The sequence below is a fragment of the Nannospalax galili genome, unplaced genomic scaffold, assembly GCF_000622305.1.
Source record: "Nannospalax galili isolate Female #2095 unplaced genomic scaffold, S.galili_v1.0 scaffold1144, whole genome shotgun sequence".
In the NCBI taxonomy this organism is placed as follows: domain Eukaryota; kingdom Metazoa; phylum Chordata; class Mammalia; order Rodentia; family Spalacidae; genus Nannospalax; species Nannospalax galili.
In genome coordinates, this window is record NW_008351634.1 from 434,691 (window position 1) to 457,834 (window position 23,144).

A 23,144-nucleotide genomic window follows, 5' to 3' on the forward strand; every position below is an offset into this window, starting at 1 on the left:
ATGGTAAGTACTGTGATAGTAAGCACTGTGATAGTAAAGTACTGTGATAGTAAGTACTATGATAGTAAGTACTGTGATAGTAAGTACTGTGATAGTAAAGTACTGTGATAGTAAAGTACTGTGACGGTAAGCACTGTGACAGTAAGCACTGTGACAGTAAGCACTATGTTAGCAAGCACTGTGATAGTAAAGTACTGTGATAGTAAGTACTGTGATAGTAAAGTACTGTGATAGTAAAGTACTGTGATAGTAAAGTACTGTGATAGTAAAGTACTGTGATAGTAAAGTACTGTGATAGTAAAGTACTGTGATAGTAAAGTACTGTGATAGTAAGTACTGTGATAGTAAAGTACTGTGATAGTAAAGTACTGTGATAGTAAGTACTGTGATAGTAAGCACTGTGATAGTAAAGTACTGTGACAGTAAGCACTGTGACAGTGAGCACTGTGACAGTAATCACTGTGACAGTGAGCACTGTGATAGTGAGCACTGCGATAGTAAAGTACTGTGACAGTAAGCACTGTGACAGTGAGCACTGTGACAGTAAGCACTGTGATAGTAAAGTACTGTGATAGTAAGCACTATGATAGTAAAGTACTGTGACAGTAAGCACTGTGACAGTGAGCACTGTGACAGTGAGCACTGTGACAGTGAGCACTGTGATAGTAAAACACTGTCTTCCAACCATTTTCATTTTGGTTTGTCACTGCCATCTGTATTTCTTCTCTGGAATGTGCCAATGGATATGAAAGTTAATTTTCTGTCAGCATCTGATTAAGACAGCAGGTTCTCTACCCCCATGCCTCCAGAGCAGTGATTGTAGTCTTTATCAGAGTCTTCCATTTTGGCCAGGCAGATGCTTTGTACACACTTGTCTTTGTATATAGTGAAAGCTGTATTAACTATTAAATGACTGGACTCTCGGCCTCAAACAGCCTTCTCAGCTCAACTTCCAAATTTGGCTAGGACCACAGGCTTACTCAGTTTAGGGGCTCATGGAAATAGGATGATGAGATTCAACACATGAAAATGTAAGGTTCCCAGCAACATGTAAATCTCAGATGGACAATAGTACAATATTTGAAATGTACCTATGCTAAAAAAGTGTTTGTTGTTTTCTAGAATTCAGATGTTACTATGTGTCCAATAGTCTACCCAGCAGTCTCCACCTAGTCCCATCTCTCTCAATTTCTCATAAATCTAGGCTCTGCCATCTCAAATTAACTTGACTAAATAAAATGTTTTGTCCTCTTGTGAAGGAAAAAAATCCACATAATACATAATTTCTGTGATCATGCTTTTTTCACAAATATCCAATAATGATAATTCCACAAATATCTAGGATCTTGGCAGTCCCCAATTATGTTCTCACCATTTATTTGGTGACACAGTTTATTTAATATACCAATATAACTTATTGTTAATATTATTTTGCTTGACTGGTTCAGTAACCACTGCTGATAGATATGTAGGTGTTCTGCATGAGAGGCAGGTGAGTTTATTGTAATTATTTCAGCTTCTACAAACAACCACATTTAATAAGAGTTGCATCAGTTAGAGCAGAACATTGCCACCTTTAGTTAATTACCTTGTTCTCTTCTTCCAACTCAAAATCGAGAGAGTTCTCTTGTTCTTTCTACCTTTTAACTTTCTTCTACAGAGGAAGACATCTCCAGAAAACTCTCTCCATTTTCTTTTTTTATATTTTATTATTTTATTTTATGTGTATTAGTGTGCTGCCTGTATGTATGTGAGGATACCCATGTCTTGCATTGCCGTGGAGGTCAGAAGAGGGCTTTGGATTCCCCTGGAACTGGAGTTAAGGACAGTTCTTAGCCGCCATGTGGGTGCTGGGAATTGAACTTGGGTCCTCTGCAAGAGCAGTCAGTGCTCTTAATCGCTGAGCCATCTCTCCAGCCCCAAACTCCCTCTATTTTCACAAAGTGGGTATGGAATATTGTTTCTTGGTGTTTAGAAGCAATGACCTTTAAATATAAACATTTAGTCACTCAGCAAATATTTATGAAACAGGTCTGTTCCAGCACAAAGGGGAGACAAGACGGTGTGAGTCTGTCTCAAGGAGCTCACAAGGATCGCCGTGTTTCATCTTCCTTTTAAATGGTTTAGCAGTGATTTCAGCAAAAGGCTTGTGGTTAAGAGCTAATTAACTCATTGAATAATGAAATGATTCTTCCTTCAAACGCATTAAGTACTGAACCTTTCATTCTGAGCAGAAACTGCTTTTCGTGGATAGTACTAGGAGCTAAAGTAAGTTCTTACTCTGCATCTTTCCTTCTCTTGGGTAAACTTAATTAGAAACTTGCTGCTGAGAGTGTGGTCCTCAATCAGTAGCATCTGCATCTTAGTAAAAAATACAAATGCTTGGTCTCTACCGCAGATCCACTGGATCAAACTCTGCTTTGTCGCCAGATCCCCAGGTAATTCATTTATACACAGAAGCCTGAGAATCACTGATCTACTATCATACTGTTCTGGCATTACATATATGCACGAAAACTGCCTGGCACCCTTCTTAAAACACAGAGTGCTGGGCTCTGACCTGATTGTGTATTACCCAAGTACATCCTGAGAATCTGCATTTGTGGCGAACTCCTAGAAGATGCTGCCTATTGAGAACCACATTCTGAGTGCCATTGGTCATTAGTAATCTCCAACACCAGAGATGAACAGGAGGAAATGAGGAGGAAATAAAGAAACCTGCGTATCCAGATAGAAATGACTTGAGCATGCATTGATTTTTAAGAATCTTTTTAATATCCAAATATGTTTTATTGACCTTTTGTAATTTCATACAACAGTTCTTAATCAAATTTAGACCTCCTCCCCCATCCATGCCTCCTCCATCCCGCAAATGGACCTCATGCATTCTGCCATACATGTTCAGTCCTATCTATTCAGGCATTGTACCCAAATGTCCTTCAGTGTAAATTCGTCCACTGGTGTCTAGTCAGCCAACCTAGAGATCATAAGTAAGGCATACTTTCCCTCACCCAGCAGCAGTCAGTCTTCAGTAGTTCTCAGTCTAGTGCTGGCCCACCACCTATTTCTCTCCTCCTCTCTCATCCCTCATTTAATTGAGCTGGCATGGGTCCTGTGCTCGATGCCACCATTACCACAAGTTCACACGTGCAAGCTTCCAGTGGCCTGAAAGCCTCTGCTTCCCTGTGTTCATGAAGCATCCCTGGCCCTTACAGTCTTTCTGCCCCCACTTCTGCAGTGGTCCCTGAGCTGTGAGGTTCCGTGTAAGAGTCCTATCCTATACCCTGCAGTCTCTTATTCTTTAAAACTTGGCCAGTTGTGGCATCACACTGTGTTTTATAAGGAAGCTTTACTGATCAGAGTTGAGGGATGCATTAGTTCTCTACCCCTTTTTCCACTATGTTCCATCAGCCTTAGTTGTAGAGGTTCAACTGTAGATGTGTCACCTAGTGCTGGGCATCTCTCTGTGTCTCACCAGATATGCAGTAGCCTCCATCCGTTGCAAAAAGAAGTTTCTTTAATGAGTGATGTATAGCATGCTTGTCTGTAAATATAAAGATCAATATTTAGCATATAGTAAGAAATTTCATTTGCCTAGAGATATGAAAGAGGATTTCCTCTGGGATCTTTGTCCTCTCCTGCCATGTGTATTTGGCTGAGTTTACAGTGCCACCCATGAGTTCCCTCCCATTGAGAGGGCTTTAAGTCCAATTAGATAGCTGTTGATAACCCCCCACCCGCCCATAACAGTGCGCTGCTGCACCAATAGAAGTCGTTTGCCATGCCGATCCTTATGGTTTGATTTTTTTTTTAATCTAAGATGAATTCAGGTTTTCCACTCACTAGTTCATTTGAGAAACTGAATTGGCATTTAGGGGTGGGGGGTAAACATGAACATCAGTGAAGTTGGTCAGGCTTATTTTCCTTTACCTACACTGGATTCATGAACATAAAAGTGTTCTCTAGAATATATAGGCTGTTTGGAGGGATGAATGCACACACTAGAATGTTCAGACTAGTTTGTGGTCCTTGTGTTGAGACAGCAAAAAGAATTTCTATGCTGCCCAGGCTATTTAGCCATTTCAGTTGGGCCTTGCAAAATAATGGAATATTGGGAGATCTGGTCCATGGATACATATGTAAAGCAGCAACCGTTAGTCCAGTATTGCTAAGTGTAGGTTACAAAGACCTAGTAATGAAGAAGAGCAGGAATTAATGGGGTAAGGCTTTTAAATTGTATTTATTTATTTACTTTTATTTTCTGTGTATGAGTATTTTGCTTGCATATATGTCTATTCACTATGTGCATGCAAGACCCATAGAGGCCAGAAGAGGGCATCAGATCCCCTTGAACTGGAGTTACAGATGGTGATTAGCTACCATGTGAGTGCAGGGAACTGAACCCAGGTCTTCTTAGCAGCCAGTGCTCTTAACTGCTGAGCCTTTTCTCTAGCCCCTTAATGAAGTAATATTGATTAAAAAGTTTGGGAAAAAATTTGACAAGATGGTGGAGAGTCTTCAATGTGTCATTAAGGAGTTGGGATTTTGTGGTATAACTTTGCTGTAACTTCTTGTTTTCAAAAAGTTTCATGTGTAATTGTTCTTACCATTGTATGTATACTTTCATTTTCCTTTTAGGATCAAGCATGAAAACATTGTTGCCCTGGAAGATATTTATGAAAGCCCTAATCACCTGTATTTGGTCATGCAGCTGTAAGTACCATGTCTAACTGATGAGTGCTAAGCAGTATTGTAAGCTCCAGCACCTAAACAAATGAATGCTGTGGGCTGGGTGAGGCAACAGGACATGTGATGTCTTTGTGGCACTGGGGAGCAAAAATCATCCAAGACGACTGGAGGCACACAGGCCTGAGTGGATCTGTTCTGTAATTGTTGGACTAGACTGTAAATCCTGACAGTGGGGGCCCCATCTGCTATTACAGTGTATCTCTATGACTTTCTCCTGTGCTAGGGCCAAGTGTTGTTGCCTAAAGATACTTTAGTGGTCCCACTGTGAGGAACTTTGCTCCCATCTCTAGGGGAGCTCCATTGTCTATTCTTTGCAGGGATGCTGGAGGAGGAAAGCAGATGGCAGCTGTGTGCTGTGCCCCTTCTCTCTGCATACATGCACTTGTGATTGAATTGGAGATTCATGCCAGACATGAGCAAGGAAAGTACTGCTGGAGTCAGACAGTGACATTACCACCTCCATTAGATTATCCATGTACTCCACTAACACAGGAGATTACCAAGAGGATTATCCATGTACTCCACTAACACAGGAGATTACCAAGAGAAGGAAGGAGGAAATGAGAAGCCTCAATATCTAAACAGAGATGACTTGAACATGCATTTTATTTTTAATTTAATTATCTTTCCCACTTACATAAATGCTGTACTCTAAGTGGAGTGATTCCTGGGAGCATCTCCAGTCTGTGTTTACTAGAATTAAGTTTTGGGAACTGTTCTGAATGTTAGGCTATGTCCATGAACTGAGTAAATAAATGTAGGATACCATAGCTTTGGGTTTTGTGATAGAAGAGAATTGTTGTTGAAGATCAAAATACAAATACTCGCTTTCATTATGTATTAATGATGTTCATAACTGAATTGCCAAAGATGTGCAGAAGACTAGATGGTTGGGTTAGGCTGACAATTGATTCTTCATGTGTTCTCTTTCTTATGGATACTTAGATGACGAGCTACCTAGAGATCATCATTCAGAGGCAGTGTTCATCAGTGCATTTCTTTAATATTTCGTTACTTTTAAGATATTTTAGTAGGTGATATTTTGGGCTAAGCAATTTAAAACATTCAAATTAGAAGCATCTGTCTGACTTTTCTCTGAGATCAACACTGTTTGGTTAAGCGGTGTTTTTGTTGCTTGCTTCGCTGTTAACTATTCAGTTACTAAATATAAGCGTTCTTGGTTTCTTGCTCCTTTGTTAGTTGTATATTTTGCCACATTTCTGGCTTTTCTTAACAAGTAGTTACTCTTCCTAGATCTAGGGATAGTCCCTGAAAGGTCATGTGACTGTTTCATTAGTTTCTACCCTCTAAATGACAGATGAGTCATTTAACAATATTTAAATGCCCAGTAGGAAGAATATAATTTTGAGCTGTGTGTGGGGGGGGCAGGGTATTATCAGTAACGAGAAAAGGCTAATATTACAACCAGAACCCAAAGTTATGTGTATTTATTTACTGCAGTTTTGTGTGTAAAATGTTTACTGCATGTCACTTGAAGTGCCCCAAATATGTAAATCTCAGTTCTGCCACTTATTAGCTGGGTGAATCTGGACAAATGACTGAACCTCACTGAGGATCAGTTTCTATAATGGGAGAAAATGAAGATAATATTTACTTTAGAGAATAGGAGCAAGTCATGAATGTGAGAAATTCGTGGGAAACTATCATGAGGGAAAGTCCTCAGCACATGTGGGTTTCCTTGTGGATGTCTGTACTCTTTATCAGGGTGTATCCGCAGATGGTTTTGAGTTTTTAAGGAGATGACATCCAAGTAGACTTCAGTTTTGCCTCTCTAAACAACCTAGTTGGGCGCTCACCAGCAAACGTGTATATAAAGACGGTTTGGCAGGAGAACAGCAGTTTCTGGAATGGATCCAACCTTAGATCAAAGCTTGGAGATCCTGTGATTGGCACGGCCATCCCCAGCCCACCCAGTGCTTTTCTATCAAGAACATCTCTCTTTTGCAGTCATATAAAACTTTATTAATGTGGACCACACTCACGGAGATGTTGTAATAACTCAGAGAGAAATTAGGCTAGAACTAACCTTTGGGAAACATTGGGTGAGATTTGTTAGGTAAATTAATCACAAAATCCTAATCTAAAGCAACGAATGATTGGACCATCTAAAGAATAAAGCGATGTACATGCACTGTTCATCAGTTTTGAGGCAGTCTATATACAGACACTGGATATGACAGTTACAAAATGGTAACTTATACTGATTCGTTTATCTTTGGTTTTCATTCTTTTTAGAAATAATTTTTTTAGAAATCAATTTTATTGAAGTGTAAATTACATATAGTATACTGCATTTGTTTGAACTGAATACCACAATAAATGTGATAGACTCAGGCCTGGGGGACCACTACCGTGATCAAGATACTGAAAATTTCTGATACTCCTAAAAAATTTCTTATGCCCCATTCAAGTCCCTCTTCCCTCTCCCATAATCCAATCAATGACTTACTTCCCCAAGAGATTATTTTGCATATTCTTAAATATAGAAAGGAGTAATATAGCATGCACTCATTTGCACCTGGCTTGTCTCACTTCTGGGGATAGCCGCTGTTCAGAGCCTCAGCTGCGAAAGTTAAATTTCCTCAGCAGCTTTGGCACCTTTGTGTTTTTATTTGTTTTTGTTTTTCATTTTTCATTGATATTTTGTGAATTTTATGATATAGTTTGATCATATTTAGATCCTCTCTCCTATCTGCTCCTCCCTTACTATCCTCCACCCAATTTCCTCACTCTAATATACATATGAGTGTATGTATGTAATGTCACTCTAATGTACAAATCAGTTTAATACTGTATCTATTTAGCAGAATAATGATATTAGGTTCTCTCCCACGGTCTGTGAGCTTTCTCGCCTCCGGTTCTTAGGTCGGATATCAGTGCCAGGCGCTTTAGCGTATGTGTCAAAAACCGGTTGACTGGGCTGGCAAGATGGCTCAGTGGGTAAGAGTGCTTTACACCAAGCCTGACAACCTGAGTTTGATCCCAGGGTCCCATGTGGTGGAAGGAGAGAACCCACTCTTGCAAGTTGTCCTCTGATCTCCACACGCATGCTGTGCTGTGTGTACAGTCCCCCAAATAAGTAAATAAATCTAAGAAATTTTTTTTAATTAAAAAACCAGTTTCTGTACTTACTCCGTGTCATTTGCCTGTCTTTTGTGACTGCCACCCTGGCTTACTGTAGCTTTACAGTAAGGGCAATGCTCCTTTGTTGTTATTTCATAAAATATTCTTGGCATTATTAAAATAGATTTTTTTTCATAGTCTCATATGATGAACTTTCAAAAACTTGCTCATGGAAATCTTGTTTGGGATCACATTGAATCTACACATAAATTTGAGAAGGGCTAACAACTTAAAAATTGAGATTTTAATTCCTAAACATGATTGTTTTCCTATTTAGAGCTATCATTCATTTTGATCTCCACTTCGCCATTTTTAGCACGTGGTTCTTCCATATGTTGTTCAGTTTATTCTGAAACATTTCGTTTTGTTGATCCTGTTGTAAGTGGTTGTTACAGCATTTTTGTAGCTACTTGAAGCTAGTGGACAAATATACAATTAATTTTTATGAGTAATTCGCACAATAGTTCAGGTAGTCGTTCTAAGTGTTTCTTAGCATTTTCTACAGAATTCTAGCTCACTCTCAAAGAGAGTCTATGTGGTAAACTTTAATGGTTTCATTTTAAATATTAAGTATATTTTAATGTCGTAGTTATATGCCTTTAAGATAGCCTATGTCAGATATTTTGGAAATTCAAGTTCAAAATCTCTATTCCTTCCTCTTTTCCATTAATTGTCTAAATCAAAAGGAAACAATAAAAAGAAAAACCAATGATAGAAACCCTTGGTTTGAGGATTTCAGGGGCTGTGTGGCTATTTTTGTTACTATGCTCTGGGGTTTTTTGGTGGGGTTAACGGTCTTTACTCCTGAAGTTGTTCCCGTTTGGAAGGGAGGTCTGCGCCAGTGGAAGGTAGGTTTATTTTGTTCCTTTTCTGTTAGTTTTGTTTGCTTGTTGTGCTCTTGTTTTTGAATAATTTGAAGAGTCCTTGATTTCTAAATACTTTTGTAGGATTTTTAACACAACGTTTTGGGGGACTGTATTTAGTAATATTTGTGCCTGGGGTGTTGGTTTCCTAGGAAACTTCATTTTCAGCACTGAAGGCCAAAAATTTTGTTGTTTTTAATTGCTGTCTTGAGTCTGAGAATGGAAGCTTTCCACTGTGCTCCTGCTGCTCAGGATGACACTTGACTCCCTAGGAGGTGTGTATTTAAATTTTATTGAGGGTTTTGGCAAATACCTTTTCCTCAGAATGATGTTTTGGGGGCCATTCTTCTTTAGATAGTGGGAGGTCAAGATCACAGTGAAATGAGTTAATTATAGATGAAAAGTCCATTTGAGTTTCTTTTGCATCTGACTGTGTTTTCATGGACTATCAATCTGTGTATTTGGAAATGATGAAGCACCACATCCTCCTTACCTCCTCCCTTTTCACATCTATAGGGAGTAAAAGAAACCACAGGCTGATGTATCAAAATATTCAAAGAATATTTTGAAAGGACTGGAGAGATGGCTCTGTGTTAGGTAAAGTTCTTGCCTTGCAAGCATGGGGACCTGAGTTGGAATTCCCAGAACCCACACAAAGCTGGGCCATAGTAGGAATCCATAATCCCAGTGAGATGGGAGCTGGAGACAAGAAAAATCCCCGGAGGCTTGCACCCCAGACAGCCTGGAAGATGCAGTGATGAACAAAAGATCTGCCACAAACAAGGTGGAAGGCTAGAACCAACATTCGAGATTATCCTCTGATCTCCACACATGTGCCATGGCATTCATACACCTGTACGCACACGGCAGACACATGTATACACATTGCACAAAAACACAGATAAAAGAATACATTGGAAGTACTTTTGTATAAAAAGAAGTGGATTGTGTTGCTCTTGAGTTCTATGATCTTTCCAGTAAGACTGAAAGTTCCATGTATGGGTTCCCACTGACTCTCTGTCTCCAGCCTAGAATATCCAGCTGCCTGCTCCGCAGTTCTACTTGGCCGTGTGATAAGGACAACTCACTTATCAGACTCCAAAATAAACTCAAAATTTCCACAAAATCTGCTTCTCCTGCTGTCTAGCTCATCTTAGCAAATGGCACCCCCATTCCTTCTGCTTAGGCCCAAAACTTGGAGTCATCGTCCCTCATCCTTCACACCTACAAGCTGACCCCTCGCCCCCTTAAACCCAGTGGTCACCACTACATGATGATGACATCTCCACACGTATTGCTGGAGCCCAAGGCCTATCTTCCTTCTCCTGGCCTTACCCCACTGCCCTGCTGTCTTAGTCTGCTGGCCAGATTCTGCCACTCTTGGTGAAAACTCCCACTGATGTCCCATCTCAATGTCCGTTGACTTCCTCTTTTCAAAGTCTTTACAGTGGCCTCCAGGGCTGTGTCTGCCATGATCTCTGAGAAACGGTGCCTTCTTGTCCCACTTTCTCATCCGCTGCAGTGAGACCAGCTTCCTTGGTGGTTCCCACTGCTCTTCTCTCTGGCTAGAGCACTGTCCTTCGGATCTCTCTCTCTTTTGGTTTCCCCCCTTCCATTTTCTATTATTTTTATTTTTCTGCTGCTGCCTTGTACAATACAATAGTCACTAGCTACATGTGACAATTTAAATGAATTTAAATTAAATCAGATGTAGCCTGGTGTGGTGGTGCAGGCCTTTAATTTAACCCAGTACTCGGGAGGCAGAGGCAGGCGGATCTCTGTGTGATCAAGGCCAGCCTGGCCTACATAGGCCAGCCGAGTCTACAGAGAGACCCTGTCTCAAAAAGACCAAGAAATAAAAATAAGTCAAATTTAAAAGCCAATTTCTCAGTCACACTAGTTACTTTTTAAGTGCTTAGCAGTTTTAAGTTCTTAGTTTTGACTAAGAACTACTTTATTAGACAGGAAAGACAGAACATTTTCTTCACAGAAAATTCTACTGGAGTGCTGCTCTAAAGAACATCATTATAAAATGTCTTCCATCTAATAATATTATCTTCTTATCATTTATTTATCCATGTCAATGTCACCAATCCTTTGCCATCATTTCTGACAATAGCCCTCCCTCCGAGACTATATCAGTAAAGCCACAGGTTGAATCTTGGCTATGTGAGGCATGGCTTTCAAATCTTAGCTCGTACCTTAGCAATGCTGCAGTTTTGTGGGACCTCTAACATGTGGCTCTAAAGTAAGATAATTTGGTTGTTGGGGGCAATGTCTCCAGTATAAACTGATATTGATCTTATCGGGTAAGTTAGTTCTTGTAAGAGTGGACTCATAAGACAGCAAACATGATCCCTCAAATATCTCTGGCTTTTTGCTGTGCCAAGTGATTCCCATGCATTTCTACCTTGACACTAAATACCAATCGTCTCCCCTAATAGAGTCACTGATTTTGATTTTGGCCTTCCAGCCTCCAAAAAGTGTAACCTCTTTTCTTTATACATTACTCAGCCTCAAACATTTTGTTATAGCAACACAACGGTAAAAAAAAAAAAAAAAACACATTTGTTATAGCAACACAAAGGTACTAATCAGAAAAGTAAACCTGCATGGTTTACTTCATGGTTTACTTTATATAGCCAATAGTATTGACTCTGGGAAATAGACCCAAGTCATTTGTGTCCAAAGCTACTCCGTTATGTTGATAGCACAGAGGGTAATTTTCTGTTGACTCAGATTTCTCACTCACTATCCTTTGGTACTAATATTGAAACTGAGGCATTATATGTCATGCCTCTGTGTGCTATGCAGGAATGGAAGTTTTACCTTAACTTCAGAAGAGAGGCAATGAAGGACTGAAAAAAGATGACACCTGGGGTGACAGGAAAGTAGACAAGTGAGCTGAACCTCAGGAAAACATGGAAAACTGAAGCTGCACACAACATATATGCAATGGGAAAAACTAGGAGAGGTGTAAGAGAGAAGGACATACAGGTAAGTGACGAGACAACGACTGAACCGTTCCCAAAGGCTAAAAAGTATTAGTCTATGCATTCCGGATGCTCAACAAAATACAAGTAGGATAGATGGATAGGTTCAAGAAGGGCAATACCTAGATGTTGCACCACAGTAAAAATGCTGAAAACCAACACAAAGAAAACAGCAAGAAAAAATGGCTCACCACCAGCAGGAGATGCAGACAGGCAACATCACACCATGGACAGTGCAACACGTTTAAGGCATTCAAAATACTGAAAGGAAAAAGGGAAAAACAAGGCACCAAAGTCATCACCTAAGAACCTGAGACCCTAACCATTAGTCTTTAGAAATGAAAACGAAGTGAGAAGCTGAGACAGTCATTTTTAGAAAATTCCCCTCATAAATGACACTAAAGAAAATTATTCAAGCCCCTCCCCCCATGTCAATCAGGACAGAAATTCAAACGCACACAGGAAAACCAAAGAGCGGCCTGTGCCTAGCTGGCTGCACACCAAGGACACTCCAGTCACCCCATGTGGCCAGAAACCCAGGTAGCCTGTTCTACCCCCAGCTGTCACCCCAAATCCTGCTGCTTACCAGTGGTCCCCACCTCTTCCTGACTACCACCTTCCCTTTGTGATTCTCCTGTCCCCAGCTGGCTGTACACTAGGGACTCTCCAGTAGTTCCACATGACCCAGAGACCCAGATAGGCTGCCCCCACCCACCTGTCATCATCCCAAAGCCCTGAGGTAAGCTCCATGCCATAGGCAGGAGCATGCAGATGGCACCCTGTTAAACTCAACTCCCACAGGAATCCCTGGAAACCTTCTTCCTTCCAGATAACAAAGCTAAAAGCCTGTTGCTCCCCACCTGCACACACACACCAAACACCTCACTCACCACTAAGCCCAGAGGCTATGAGGAGTCCTAAGGTCCTGAACCTAGTTAGAGACTTCCAACCAGGCCTCTACCCCATCTACCTCCCCATGAGGTGAGTGTGACATGCTCCCCTTGGTCCCCAGAGAACACTGTTCACTTCCACGTTACCCCAACTCCGGTCACCCAAGAACCACAGAAGGTTGACACTTTCTCTCTCTTTTTTTACATTTCTTTATATTATGTGCACATGTATCATATGTGAGGTCAAAGGACAACTTGTAGGAGTCATTTCTCTCTTTCTGCTATGTGGGTCCCAGGGTTTGAACTCAGGTCATAAGGCTTGGTGGCAAGCACCTTTACTTACTGAGCCATCTCATTGGTCCTCCCTTGGATCTCTTAATGCTTATGGAAAGCTGCAGTTTCTGCTAGATGTCACCTTTTTCTTTTCTTGAGATATTTCCACTAGCTTGTTTGTATAAAGGCTCAACTTCCCCCACCAACTCCTACCACAGACATGTTTATTCCCTAGTCCTTTCCCAAATATTATTGGTCATCATAGCACTTTCAGCCTTCAGAAAAGCCTTGTTGCTTGCTAGAACAGTGCTCGTATAGTATGGCAAGCACTCAGTAAGTATGTTCAGTAATGTGATTTCTCTTGAGATCATAGAAACCTTTCACATTTTAAATATGTGTTCAGGGGCTGTAGTGATGGCTCAGTGGTTAAGAGTGCATACTAGGGGCTATAGACCTGGCTCAGTGGTTAAGAGCATTGGGTGCTCTTGCAGAGGACCCAGATACAGTTTCCAGCACCTATGTGGCAGCTAACAGACCATTCATAACTAGTTCCAGGGGATTTGACACCCTCTTCTGACTGCTGGCAGGCAAAACACCCGTACACATAAAATAAAAATAAATAAATCAGAAAAAAAAAACTAACCAGGCATGTTGGCACATGCCTTTAATCTCAGCACTTGAGAGGCAGAGGCAGGAGGATCTCTGTGAGATCAAGGCCAGCCTATCTACATAACAGTTCTATACTAGCTGGGGCTGCCGGAAGACCCTGTCTCAAAAAAATGTGCACTGCTCTTGCAGAGGACCTGTGTTTGATTCCCAGCACCCACATCAGGCAGCTTACAATCCAGGTCCAGGTGATCCAGTGCCCTCTTCTGGACTCCAGGGTTTCTCTACCCATATGCATATACCCACACATGACACACACAAATTCACATACTTTTTAAATGAAATACATTTAAATAAATTTTTGTTCAATTAATATATAGGAATGGAATAGTAATTGCTGCATGTATCTATTTTCTTACTCGATCCTTACAACAAACTTTAGAGGTTGTGTATATCTTAATTTTACATAAAGAAACTGGCCAGGGAGATTAAGTCATTTGTTTAAGGCAGCAAGTAATCCAGTATATACTCTTGACCAGTGTAGTTTAATATACTGATAATACTTTTGTGGGCGAAAAAGTCTTGTAGGTACTATTAATATGAATAATTAAGTTGACCAAGAAAACTTTATTAATCATGATTCAGTAGATTTAAATCTTTTTAATATTTTTTATTTTATGTGTATGAGTGCTATGTTTGCATGTACATTTACGTGCATACATGTTGTGCAATACCCATGGAGGACAGAAGAGGGCGCCAGATCCTCTGGAACTGGAGTTAAGGATGGTTGTTAGCTGCCATGTGGGTGCTGGATACTAAAACTGAATCCTCTGCAAGAGCAATCAGTGCTCTTAACCACAGAGCCATCTCTCCAGCCCCTCATTAGATGTATTTTTAAAATTTATTTTTACTTTATTTTTTTCAATGTATATTTTTAATTGAAAATTTGTGGATTTTATACAATACATTTTGATCATATTTAGACCTCCCCAATCTACACCCTCCAATCTACACCCACAGAATTTCATGAATTCCCTCTTATATGTTAAGACCTATTGAGTCAAGTTTGTCTATCCAGATATCTCTCATCTCTCAGTGTGAGTTCCTCCACTGGAACCTGTTTAACCAATCTAATGTCACCCCTTTAAAGAAGATCAACATTCCCTCACCCAGTAGTTCTGCAGCTAGGGGGTTGGGGCCTCCTGCCCATTTCCCCGGTTCTGTGCTGGGTTTTTGTGTGATAGAGTTTGCATGGGTCTTAGGATGCTGTCACCATTACTGTAAGCTCATATGAGCAAGTTCCCAGAGGCCTGGAAGACTCTGTTTTCTGGGACACATTCTCTACAGTCTGTCATTCTCTATACTTTGGCCAGTTGTGGCCTTCTGTATACATGAGGAAGCTTCACTGGTGAGAGCTGAGAGAGGTGCATTAGTGTTGTCTCTGCCCCCTGTTATGCTATGTTTCATGAGCCTTAGGAGCAGAGGTTCCATTGTTGATGTGACACTTAGGGCTGGGCTTCTCACAGATACTTATTCTCTGTGTGACCAGTTCTGGAACTCTGTACTAGACTCTGCTTGTTGCAAACAAAGCTTCTTTGATGAGTGCTGACTGGTATATTTGTCTGTAAATCTAAGGATTCATATTTAGCGTACAGTAAGAAATTCCATTTATCTAGGGATGTGACAGAGTAGGGTTTTCTCTAAGATCTATGCCCTCTTCAGGCGTGTATGTTTGGCTATGTTTACAGTGCCGTACATGAGTTCCCTCCCATTGAGTGGGCTTTGAGTTCATTTAAATAGTTGTTGATTACCTCCAAAATAAAAGTGCCACTACTGCACTGATACCGTTTGCTGTGCCAGTCATCATTGTGGTTATTGGGCTATAAAGCTGGGGTTGGACCATTGATTGATTTTTCATTCTTAGTAGCTTGCACACTGTCCTCCGAAACTGTTAGAGCTAGTCTTCAGGGAGGAGGCTTCTAGATCAGTTCCAGCTCCATTGCTCCAAGTCTGAAGTGTGTGTCCTGTCTTCAGCAATAGGGTCTTACTTGAAGTTCTGGGAGGAAATCAGGGCTGTGGAAATAGCCTGTGTCATTTTTCGAGTCTCTTGAACTACCCTGACCAACAACTCAAAGGTAGTTTCTCCTGCCTGCACTGAGTTTCTTGTTACACAGCCTTCAGCAATACACGCGCACTCGTGTACAGATACTGTATGTACATTTCTCAGGAGGGTTTTGAGCTAATACGTTTCCCTCTGGTTTTTCACACCACCTAAGCATTATTTAGTCTCTCTCTCTCTCTCTCTCTCTCTCTCTCTCTCTCTCTCTCTTCTCTCTCTCTCTCTCGGTGTGGGTGTGGGTATCTGTCTGACCCTCCCTCCTCCTTCCCCAGTTAAAGTACCCTCTCTTTTCCCACTTGTCCCTTGAAATACCTGCTCTCTATTATCCTGCCTCTTAAAACTACTTATTCATCTTTACCCCCATGGTTTCTTATGTATCCTTCCGTTCTCCCTTTTCTATTGAATATCCCTATTTCCTCCCTTTCCTCCTTGGTAACATCTTTGATTTTCTCCTTCTCTTTTACTCTTTATTTCCCTTTACCTCTGTGGTTTCTTTCCATTTTCCTGGCTCCTGTGGTTACATCAGGTAATATACTCACTTATAAGGGTTTGGTGCTAAGATCAACAAGTAAGAGAACATATGTCGCTTGTTCTGCGGAGATTGTGTTACTTACTTACTATAACAGTTTCTAGTTCCATCCATTTACTTGTCAATCTCATGATTTTTATCTTTCTTTACTGATGAGTAGAACTCCATTCTGTAAATGTATTACATTTTCATTGCTCATTTATCAGCTGAGGGACACTTAGGCTATTTCCGTTTCTTAGCTATTGTGAAAAGAGCAGCAACAAATATACAAGTACTCTACAGTAGGATGAGTCCTTTTGGTGTATTCCAAGGAGTGGTATAACCAGATCATATGGTAGATTCACTTTGAGGGGTTTTTTTTGTTTTTTTGTCTTTTTGAGACAGGGTCTCCCTGTAGCCCCAGCTGTCCTGGAACTCACTATGTGGACCAGGCTGGCCTAAGAGTTCTCCACACTGCTTTCCACAGTGGTTGTATGAGTTTGCAGCCCCACCACCAGAATTCCCCTTTTCTCACTTCCTTGCCAGCATTTTATGTCATTTGTTCTCTTGTGACTGGAGTAAGATGAAATCTTAAAGTGGTTTTGATTTGCATTACCCTAATCACTAAGAGTTTTGAATACTTTTAAAGATGTTTCTTAGCCATTTTTTGTTTCTTCATTTGAGATCTCTCTGTTCAGATCCATAGCCTGTCTTTTTTTGTTCTTTGTATATTCTGGATATTAATCCTCTGTCATATGTGTAGCTGCTTAAGGTTTTCTCCCACTCAGTGGGTTTCCTCTTCGCTTCTTTGTTTCTTTTGCTGTATAGAAGCCTTTTAGTTTAATGAGGTCTCACTTGTCAACTGTTTACCTCATTTCCTGAGCAACTGATCTCTGATTTAGAAAATCCTTTCCTGCACCTGTGTCTTGTAGGGTATTGTCTATATTTTCTTCTAACAGTTTCAGAGTTTCAAGTTTTACACTGAGGTCTTTGATCCATTTGGACTTAATTTTTGTGCAGGGTGAAGAATAAGGGTGTAATTTCATTCTTCTACAGGTGGAGATCCAGTTTTGCCAGCACCATTTGTTGAAGATCCTGTCTTTTCCATTGTGTGCTCTTGGCACCTTTGTCAAATATCAAGTGGCTAAAACTGCGTGCACTCATGTTTGGGTCTTCTATTATGTTCCATTGATCTATGTGTCTGTTTTTGTGCCAGTACCATGCTGTTTTTATGACTATAGCTATGTAATATAGTTTGAGATCTGATCTGTTAATACTCCCAACATTGCTCTTTGTGCTCAGGATTGCTTTGGTTATTTGGGGTCTTTTGTGATTCCATATGAATTGCAGGATTTTTTTTTCTAATTCTGTAAAGTATGATTTTTTTTTCTAATTCTGTAAATTGATTTTGTACCTGCCATTTTGCTGAAAGTGTTTATCCTTTCTAGAATTTTTTCTGGTGGAATTTTTGGGATCTCTTATGTATAGTATCATATCACCTGTAAATAGGGATAATTGAGCCTGTTCTAATTACTACTCCTTTAATTTCCTTCTCTTGTAGTATTGTTCTAGCAAGAGTTTCAAACAACATACTGAAAGGGAGTGGAGATTGTATTAGTTACTTTTCTGTTACTGTAAGACACCATGAGCAAGGCAATTTATAGAAGGAAGAGTTTATCTGGTGTGGAGGCATGTTGATAGGAGGTGGCCAGAGCAGGAGCAGAGGCTCACATCTTCAAATAGGTACAGGAAGCTGAGAATGACTGGAAATTCAGCAGTGCTTAAGAACTCTCTAAGCCCAACCCCAATGATGTACCCACTCCAGCATGGCCACACCTTCTAAGACCTCCCAAAAATGTGCCACCAACATTGTACAAAATGTTCAAATACTTGGAGCGTATGGGGGACAGTCTCATTCAAACTACCACAGAGATAGTGGGCAGCCTGTGTGGTTCCTGATTTTAGTGGGAATGCTTCCAGTTTTTCTCCATTTAGAATGATGTTGGCTGTGGGTTTGTTATATATGGCTTTAATTATGTCGAGTTATGTTCCCTCCAGTCCAACTCTCTCTAGGATTTTTAACATAAATGCATGTTGAATTTTGTTAAAGGTCTTTTCTACACCTATTGAGATGACCATGTAAATTTTCCCTTTAATATGATTTATTGCATTTGTTGATTTTATGTATTTTAACCATTCCTGCATCTCTGGAATAAAGCTGACTTTATTTTATGTATTTTAACCATTCCTGCATCTCTGGAATAAAGCTGACTTTATCATGGTGGGTGATCTTTTTGATGTGTGTCTGTATATAGCTTGCAAGTATCTTGTTGAGAATTTTTGCATCTATGTTTATTAAGGATATGGACTTATGGTTTTTTTTTTTCTGTTGTGTCTTTACGTGGTTTCAGTGTTAGAGTGATGATGGCTTCACAGAGGGAGTTTGGGAGCTCTCCCTCTGTTTCTGTCTTCTTGAATAATTTAAGTACTATTCACTGTAGATCTTCTTTGAATGTCTGGTAGAATTCTGCTGTGAATCCATCTGGGCCTTGGCTTTTTTTAGTCATGAGGTTCTGTATTAATGTTTCAATTTCCTTATCTGTTATGGGTCTGCTTAAGCTGTTGATTTCTTCTTGATTTAGCTTTGGTGGCTTCCATGAATTTAGAAATCCATCCATTTCTTTTAGGTTTTCAAATTTAATAGAGTATAGGTTTTACATCATTCCCTTTTAATGTTCTGGATCTTTTTGGTGTCTGCTGTTATATTTCCCCTTTCATCTAATTTGGATTTTCTCTTCCTTTCTTTTGGTTAACAGGACTAAGGGCCTGTCTATCTTGTTTATCTTCTCAAAGAACCAGCTCTTAGATTCATTGGTTCTTTGTATTGTTTTCTTTGTTTCCATTTCACTAATTTCTGCTCTGATTTTTGTTTTTTCTTTTCATCTGCTGGGTTTGATTTGTTCTTGCCTTTCCAGAGTCTTGTCTTGTATTGTTGAGTTGTGTTGTTAAGTCATTTATTTGTGCTTTTTCTGATTCTTTTTAAATGTAGGCACTTAGAGCTATGAACTTCCCTCTGAGGACTGCTTTTATTATGTCCCATAGGTTTTGTTGTGTTGTGTTACCATTTTCATTTAGTTTCAGGAATACTTTTATTTCTTTCTTAATTTCTTCTTTGACCCATTCATCATTTAGGAGTGTGTTGTTTAATCTCCATGAGTTCATACAGTTACTAGAGCTTCTTTTGCTGTTGATTTTAAGAGTTATTGAGTTTGGTCTGGTAGGATAGAATGCATGAAATTATTTCAATTTTTTTTTTTTTTTGTATTTGCTGAGATTTATTTTGTGTCCCGGATGTGGTCAGTTTTAGAGAAACTTCCATGGACTGCTGAATAGAAAGTGTTTCCTTTGGTGCTTGGGTAGAATATTTGGTAGATATCTGTCAGATCCATTTTGCTGGGTAAAGTAATCTGGGTTGGCATCTATGATCATTGATAACTTGGAATACTCTGGTCCAGTGCTTCTGACTTTCATAGTTTGCATTGAAAAGTCAGCTGTATTTCTGATGAGTTTTTCTTTATATGTGACTTGTTTTTTCTTCCAGCTTTCAGTATTCTCCCTTTGTTCTGTACATTTAGTGTTTTTACTATGATATGCTGTGGGGAGTTTCTGTTCTGGTCCTGTCTATTTGATGTAGTGTGTGTTTCTTGTATCTGTATGGGTATCTTTACTTAATTTCAGGAATTCCTCTTCTCTAATCCTTTTGAAGATCTGCTCAATGCCATTAACTTGGGATTCTTCTTCTCCCGCTATGCCTATGCTTATAATGTGTAGATTTGGTCTTTCATGGTATCCACGTTGCATTCTTGTGTTTTTATATTTTTTTTTCATATTCTTTGCTTGAGCAGTTCATTTCTTCAACTTTATTGTCCAGTCTTGATATTCTCTTTTCCTTTGTGTTTTCAATTCCTTCTTCATGTCAGCCTGAGATTTTCCAGTATTTCCTTTTTGAGAATTCACTTTTCAAATCCTGAATTGTCTTTATCATTTTATTCATATGTATATTTGTATTTTTTTGAGCTTTAGTCAGAAGTTTATTCCTACCTTCCTTGAGTTCTTTGAGTTGTGTGCTCTTCAAGTTCATTGAATTCTTTGGTCATGTTCATGATTGTTGTTTTAAATTCTGTGTCCTGCGTTTCCTCTAGGAAGTTCTCCTTGTTGAACTCTTCTATAGGACTGGTGGTGTCTGGTGGGCACAGATTACTTTGGTTTTTCATATTATTATTTTTTGTTGTTGTGGTATGAGCATGTGGATTTCCTTTGTTGTTTGTGATTCTGGTATGAAACTCAAGCCTGCCTTTGTTGAGCTGAAATTTTATTCTGTTTGTATTATATAGATGCTGCTTGGTTGCTTTCTGATTGGCTATGAAAAATTAGTTGACCAGGGCTTCAAGTTCTCTCTTTTATTTTTATATTGGAGGGATCAGATGGATCCAGACAGGCTACTCAGGAGCTCTCCAGGAGGGAAAAGGAGACCTGGCTTGTTTGGCACACTCCTGCAGCCTCAGAAGGATGGGGCCAAGGTCCAAGAGAGGATGAGAACAGAATGGGCCATCCTCTAATAGCCAGCAGGGAAACCTGAGCCCTGGAGCCAGAGCCATGGGAAGGCTTATAGATGGTCCTAAAGCAGGGGAATGGGTGTGATAGAATTTGGGCAATTCACCCCCAGAGGCCAGAGGCTGAGTCAGGCATTCTCAAGCAGTCTCAGAGGGATGGGTTCAAGGCCCAAGAATAGGGGAAGGGAATTTAATCCAGTAAATATTTTTAAAAGGGATGGGAAGAAGTTACTCAATGACATCACAGGAATGTACCTGAGCACTTTCATTTCATTCATCCCATTTTTCATTACATAAATTAAAAATAATGAAAGAACGAGTACATTTTACAAATACTCTGATTTGCTTCATTTTGCTTTTTTTTCAAGTGTGATGCAAATATTTCTAATATTTCTTTTGTTCCTTGATAGCATTCAAATATGCACAACCAAATTCCTGTTGAGCTTGAAAAACTAAGAATTAAACTCACATTTTTTGAAGAATATGAAATTGGTTCCTCAGTCACCCAGGACATGAAAATATATGTAGCTTCCAAAAGAGAAGTGCTTTATCTCCTCTGTTTTGTGTATGAAGCTGTTTGAGCAGTTCCCTGGTTTTAAATAAATTTTGGTGTGGGGGGGTGGAAGCTCACCAGTGTTAGCTTTCATGGGGATATTGTTTTCATAATTTACGCAGTGTTCTCAGAAACATTTTTAATTAGAGCACAAATTATTACTCTCAATAGAAAGCCTTCAGTAAGTAACCAAGCATCATAATGAAGGAAAAATGTGTTTCTGAATATAATACCTTCATATATTTACATATAAATTACCAAAATCTTATCTTTATTTACCACACACAATTAATTAAGAACCTCATAAGCCTGTGGTTTCTGCTCAGTACTGGGTGGGTAGGAAGGAGGTTTTATGACACAAGGGATAATTGATCTTCTTCAGCAGTTCTCTTTGTAGAGGAGAGATAACCCACTACATTTCTTTCTTTGCTTTCTTTCAGAATTATGCCTGGTACACTGACAGGAGGTAACCTCAAATGGATAGAGGGTGATTAAAGAGTTAGGTAGGAGGTAGGTAACTATGCTACTGATAGGAAATCTGATACAAAGAAAGGCATTAAGTAGCTTGGAGGGGACAAAGTACTACTGTGAGGGACAGATTGTAAGGGGCTCAGTGTGTAGGGAACTTAGTCTGTGAGAGTTTAGTCTAGGAGGCACTCAATCTGTGGGGGCTGATCTGTGAGGAATGTACTCAATGTGGGATTCTATACTGTGGGGGTTCAGTTTGGTTGGGTTGGGGGAGCAGTGTGACCTCTTATTAGGCAATAACAGGATCTGGAGACACTGGCAGAGGCCAACTCACAGATCCTAGATAGGAACTCTACTACTGAGTTATATCCCTAAATTCTATAAGCCTCTTTAATAGTCTTTGAGACAAGCCATATATTTTGTTATTGTCTCTATTTTTTTAAGGTTTTTATCAATATTTTTATTGAGCTTTTGAGAATTTCATGCAGTGTATTTTGGTCATATTCCTCCCTTATTACCTCCTTCCCAATTTCATGTCCTGTATTACTCTTTTTTAAGGCCTATCAAGCCTAATTTGTGTCCTAAGATATTTGCCAAATTTCTTTATGATTTCTCCTTGGATCTACTCGTTGTTTATGAGTGCTTTTTATTTTAGTTTCTACATATCAGTGAGTTTTTAAATTTCCTTCTACTATTGATTTCTGTGAGCCAAATAGATACTTTGTATGAGTTCAGTCTTCTAAATTTTACTATAATTTGTTTTGTAGCCTTATCTATGGTCCATTGTGAGAACAATCCATTTGCACTTGAAACAAAAGTATTTCTGCAGTTCCTAACTAACATATAACTCAGATAACTGTCAGGTTGACTTGGTCTGTGGTGGTGTTCAGGTCTTCTGTTCCTTTTTGATCTTTTGCTGAATTGTCCTACCTTTTACTGAAAGGTTATTAAGTCTCCTGTTATTGCACAGAATTTTCTCCCTTCAGTTCAGTTCACACATTTTTGAATTCCAGTATTTGTTGCTACTATGTTTATTTTTATTTCCTTGGTGAATTAGCCCCTTTGGATATATGTTGTCTTTGGTCTCTTTTTAATAGGTTTTGGCTTTTTGTAATCATGTTTTTAATACATTCCTAAAAATTATTATTTTTTTTAAGTTTATTTTATTTTTAAAATTTGTTTTAGAATTTAGTAACCACATGATTAGAAGAAGCATTTCATTACAGCTTTGACATATTCAGTAACACATTCCAGAGCAAGGATACATCTCTTTCAAAGGTGGCTATAAATTTTTAGGTTCACAATTGAATTAATACAGTCATACAATATTGAACTCAGTATAAACCCTGTAAGACATAAAATTGA

The 23,144-nt window shown here is 39.4% G+C and overlaps 1 protein-coding gene across 4 annotated transcripts in view; it reads left to right on the plus strand.

The window, feature by feature from the left end:
* Camk1d (calcium/calmodulin dependent protein kinase ID) overlaps nt 1-23,144 on the plus strand; it is a 506,581-nt gene that overhangs the window by 314,988 nt on the left and 168,449 nt on the right. For all 4 annotated transcript variants that reach the window (XM_008848529.2, XM_017802046.2, XM_008848530.3 and 1 more), the window contains one exon: nt 4,639-4,713. In XM_008848529.2, the coding sequence (XP_008846751.1) occupies nt 4,639-4,713 (75 nt within the window). The remainder of the gene's footprint in view (nt 1-4,638; nt 4,714-23,144) is intronic.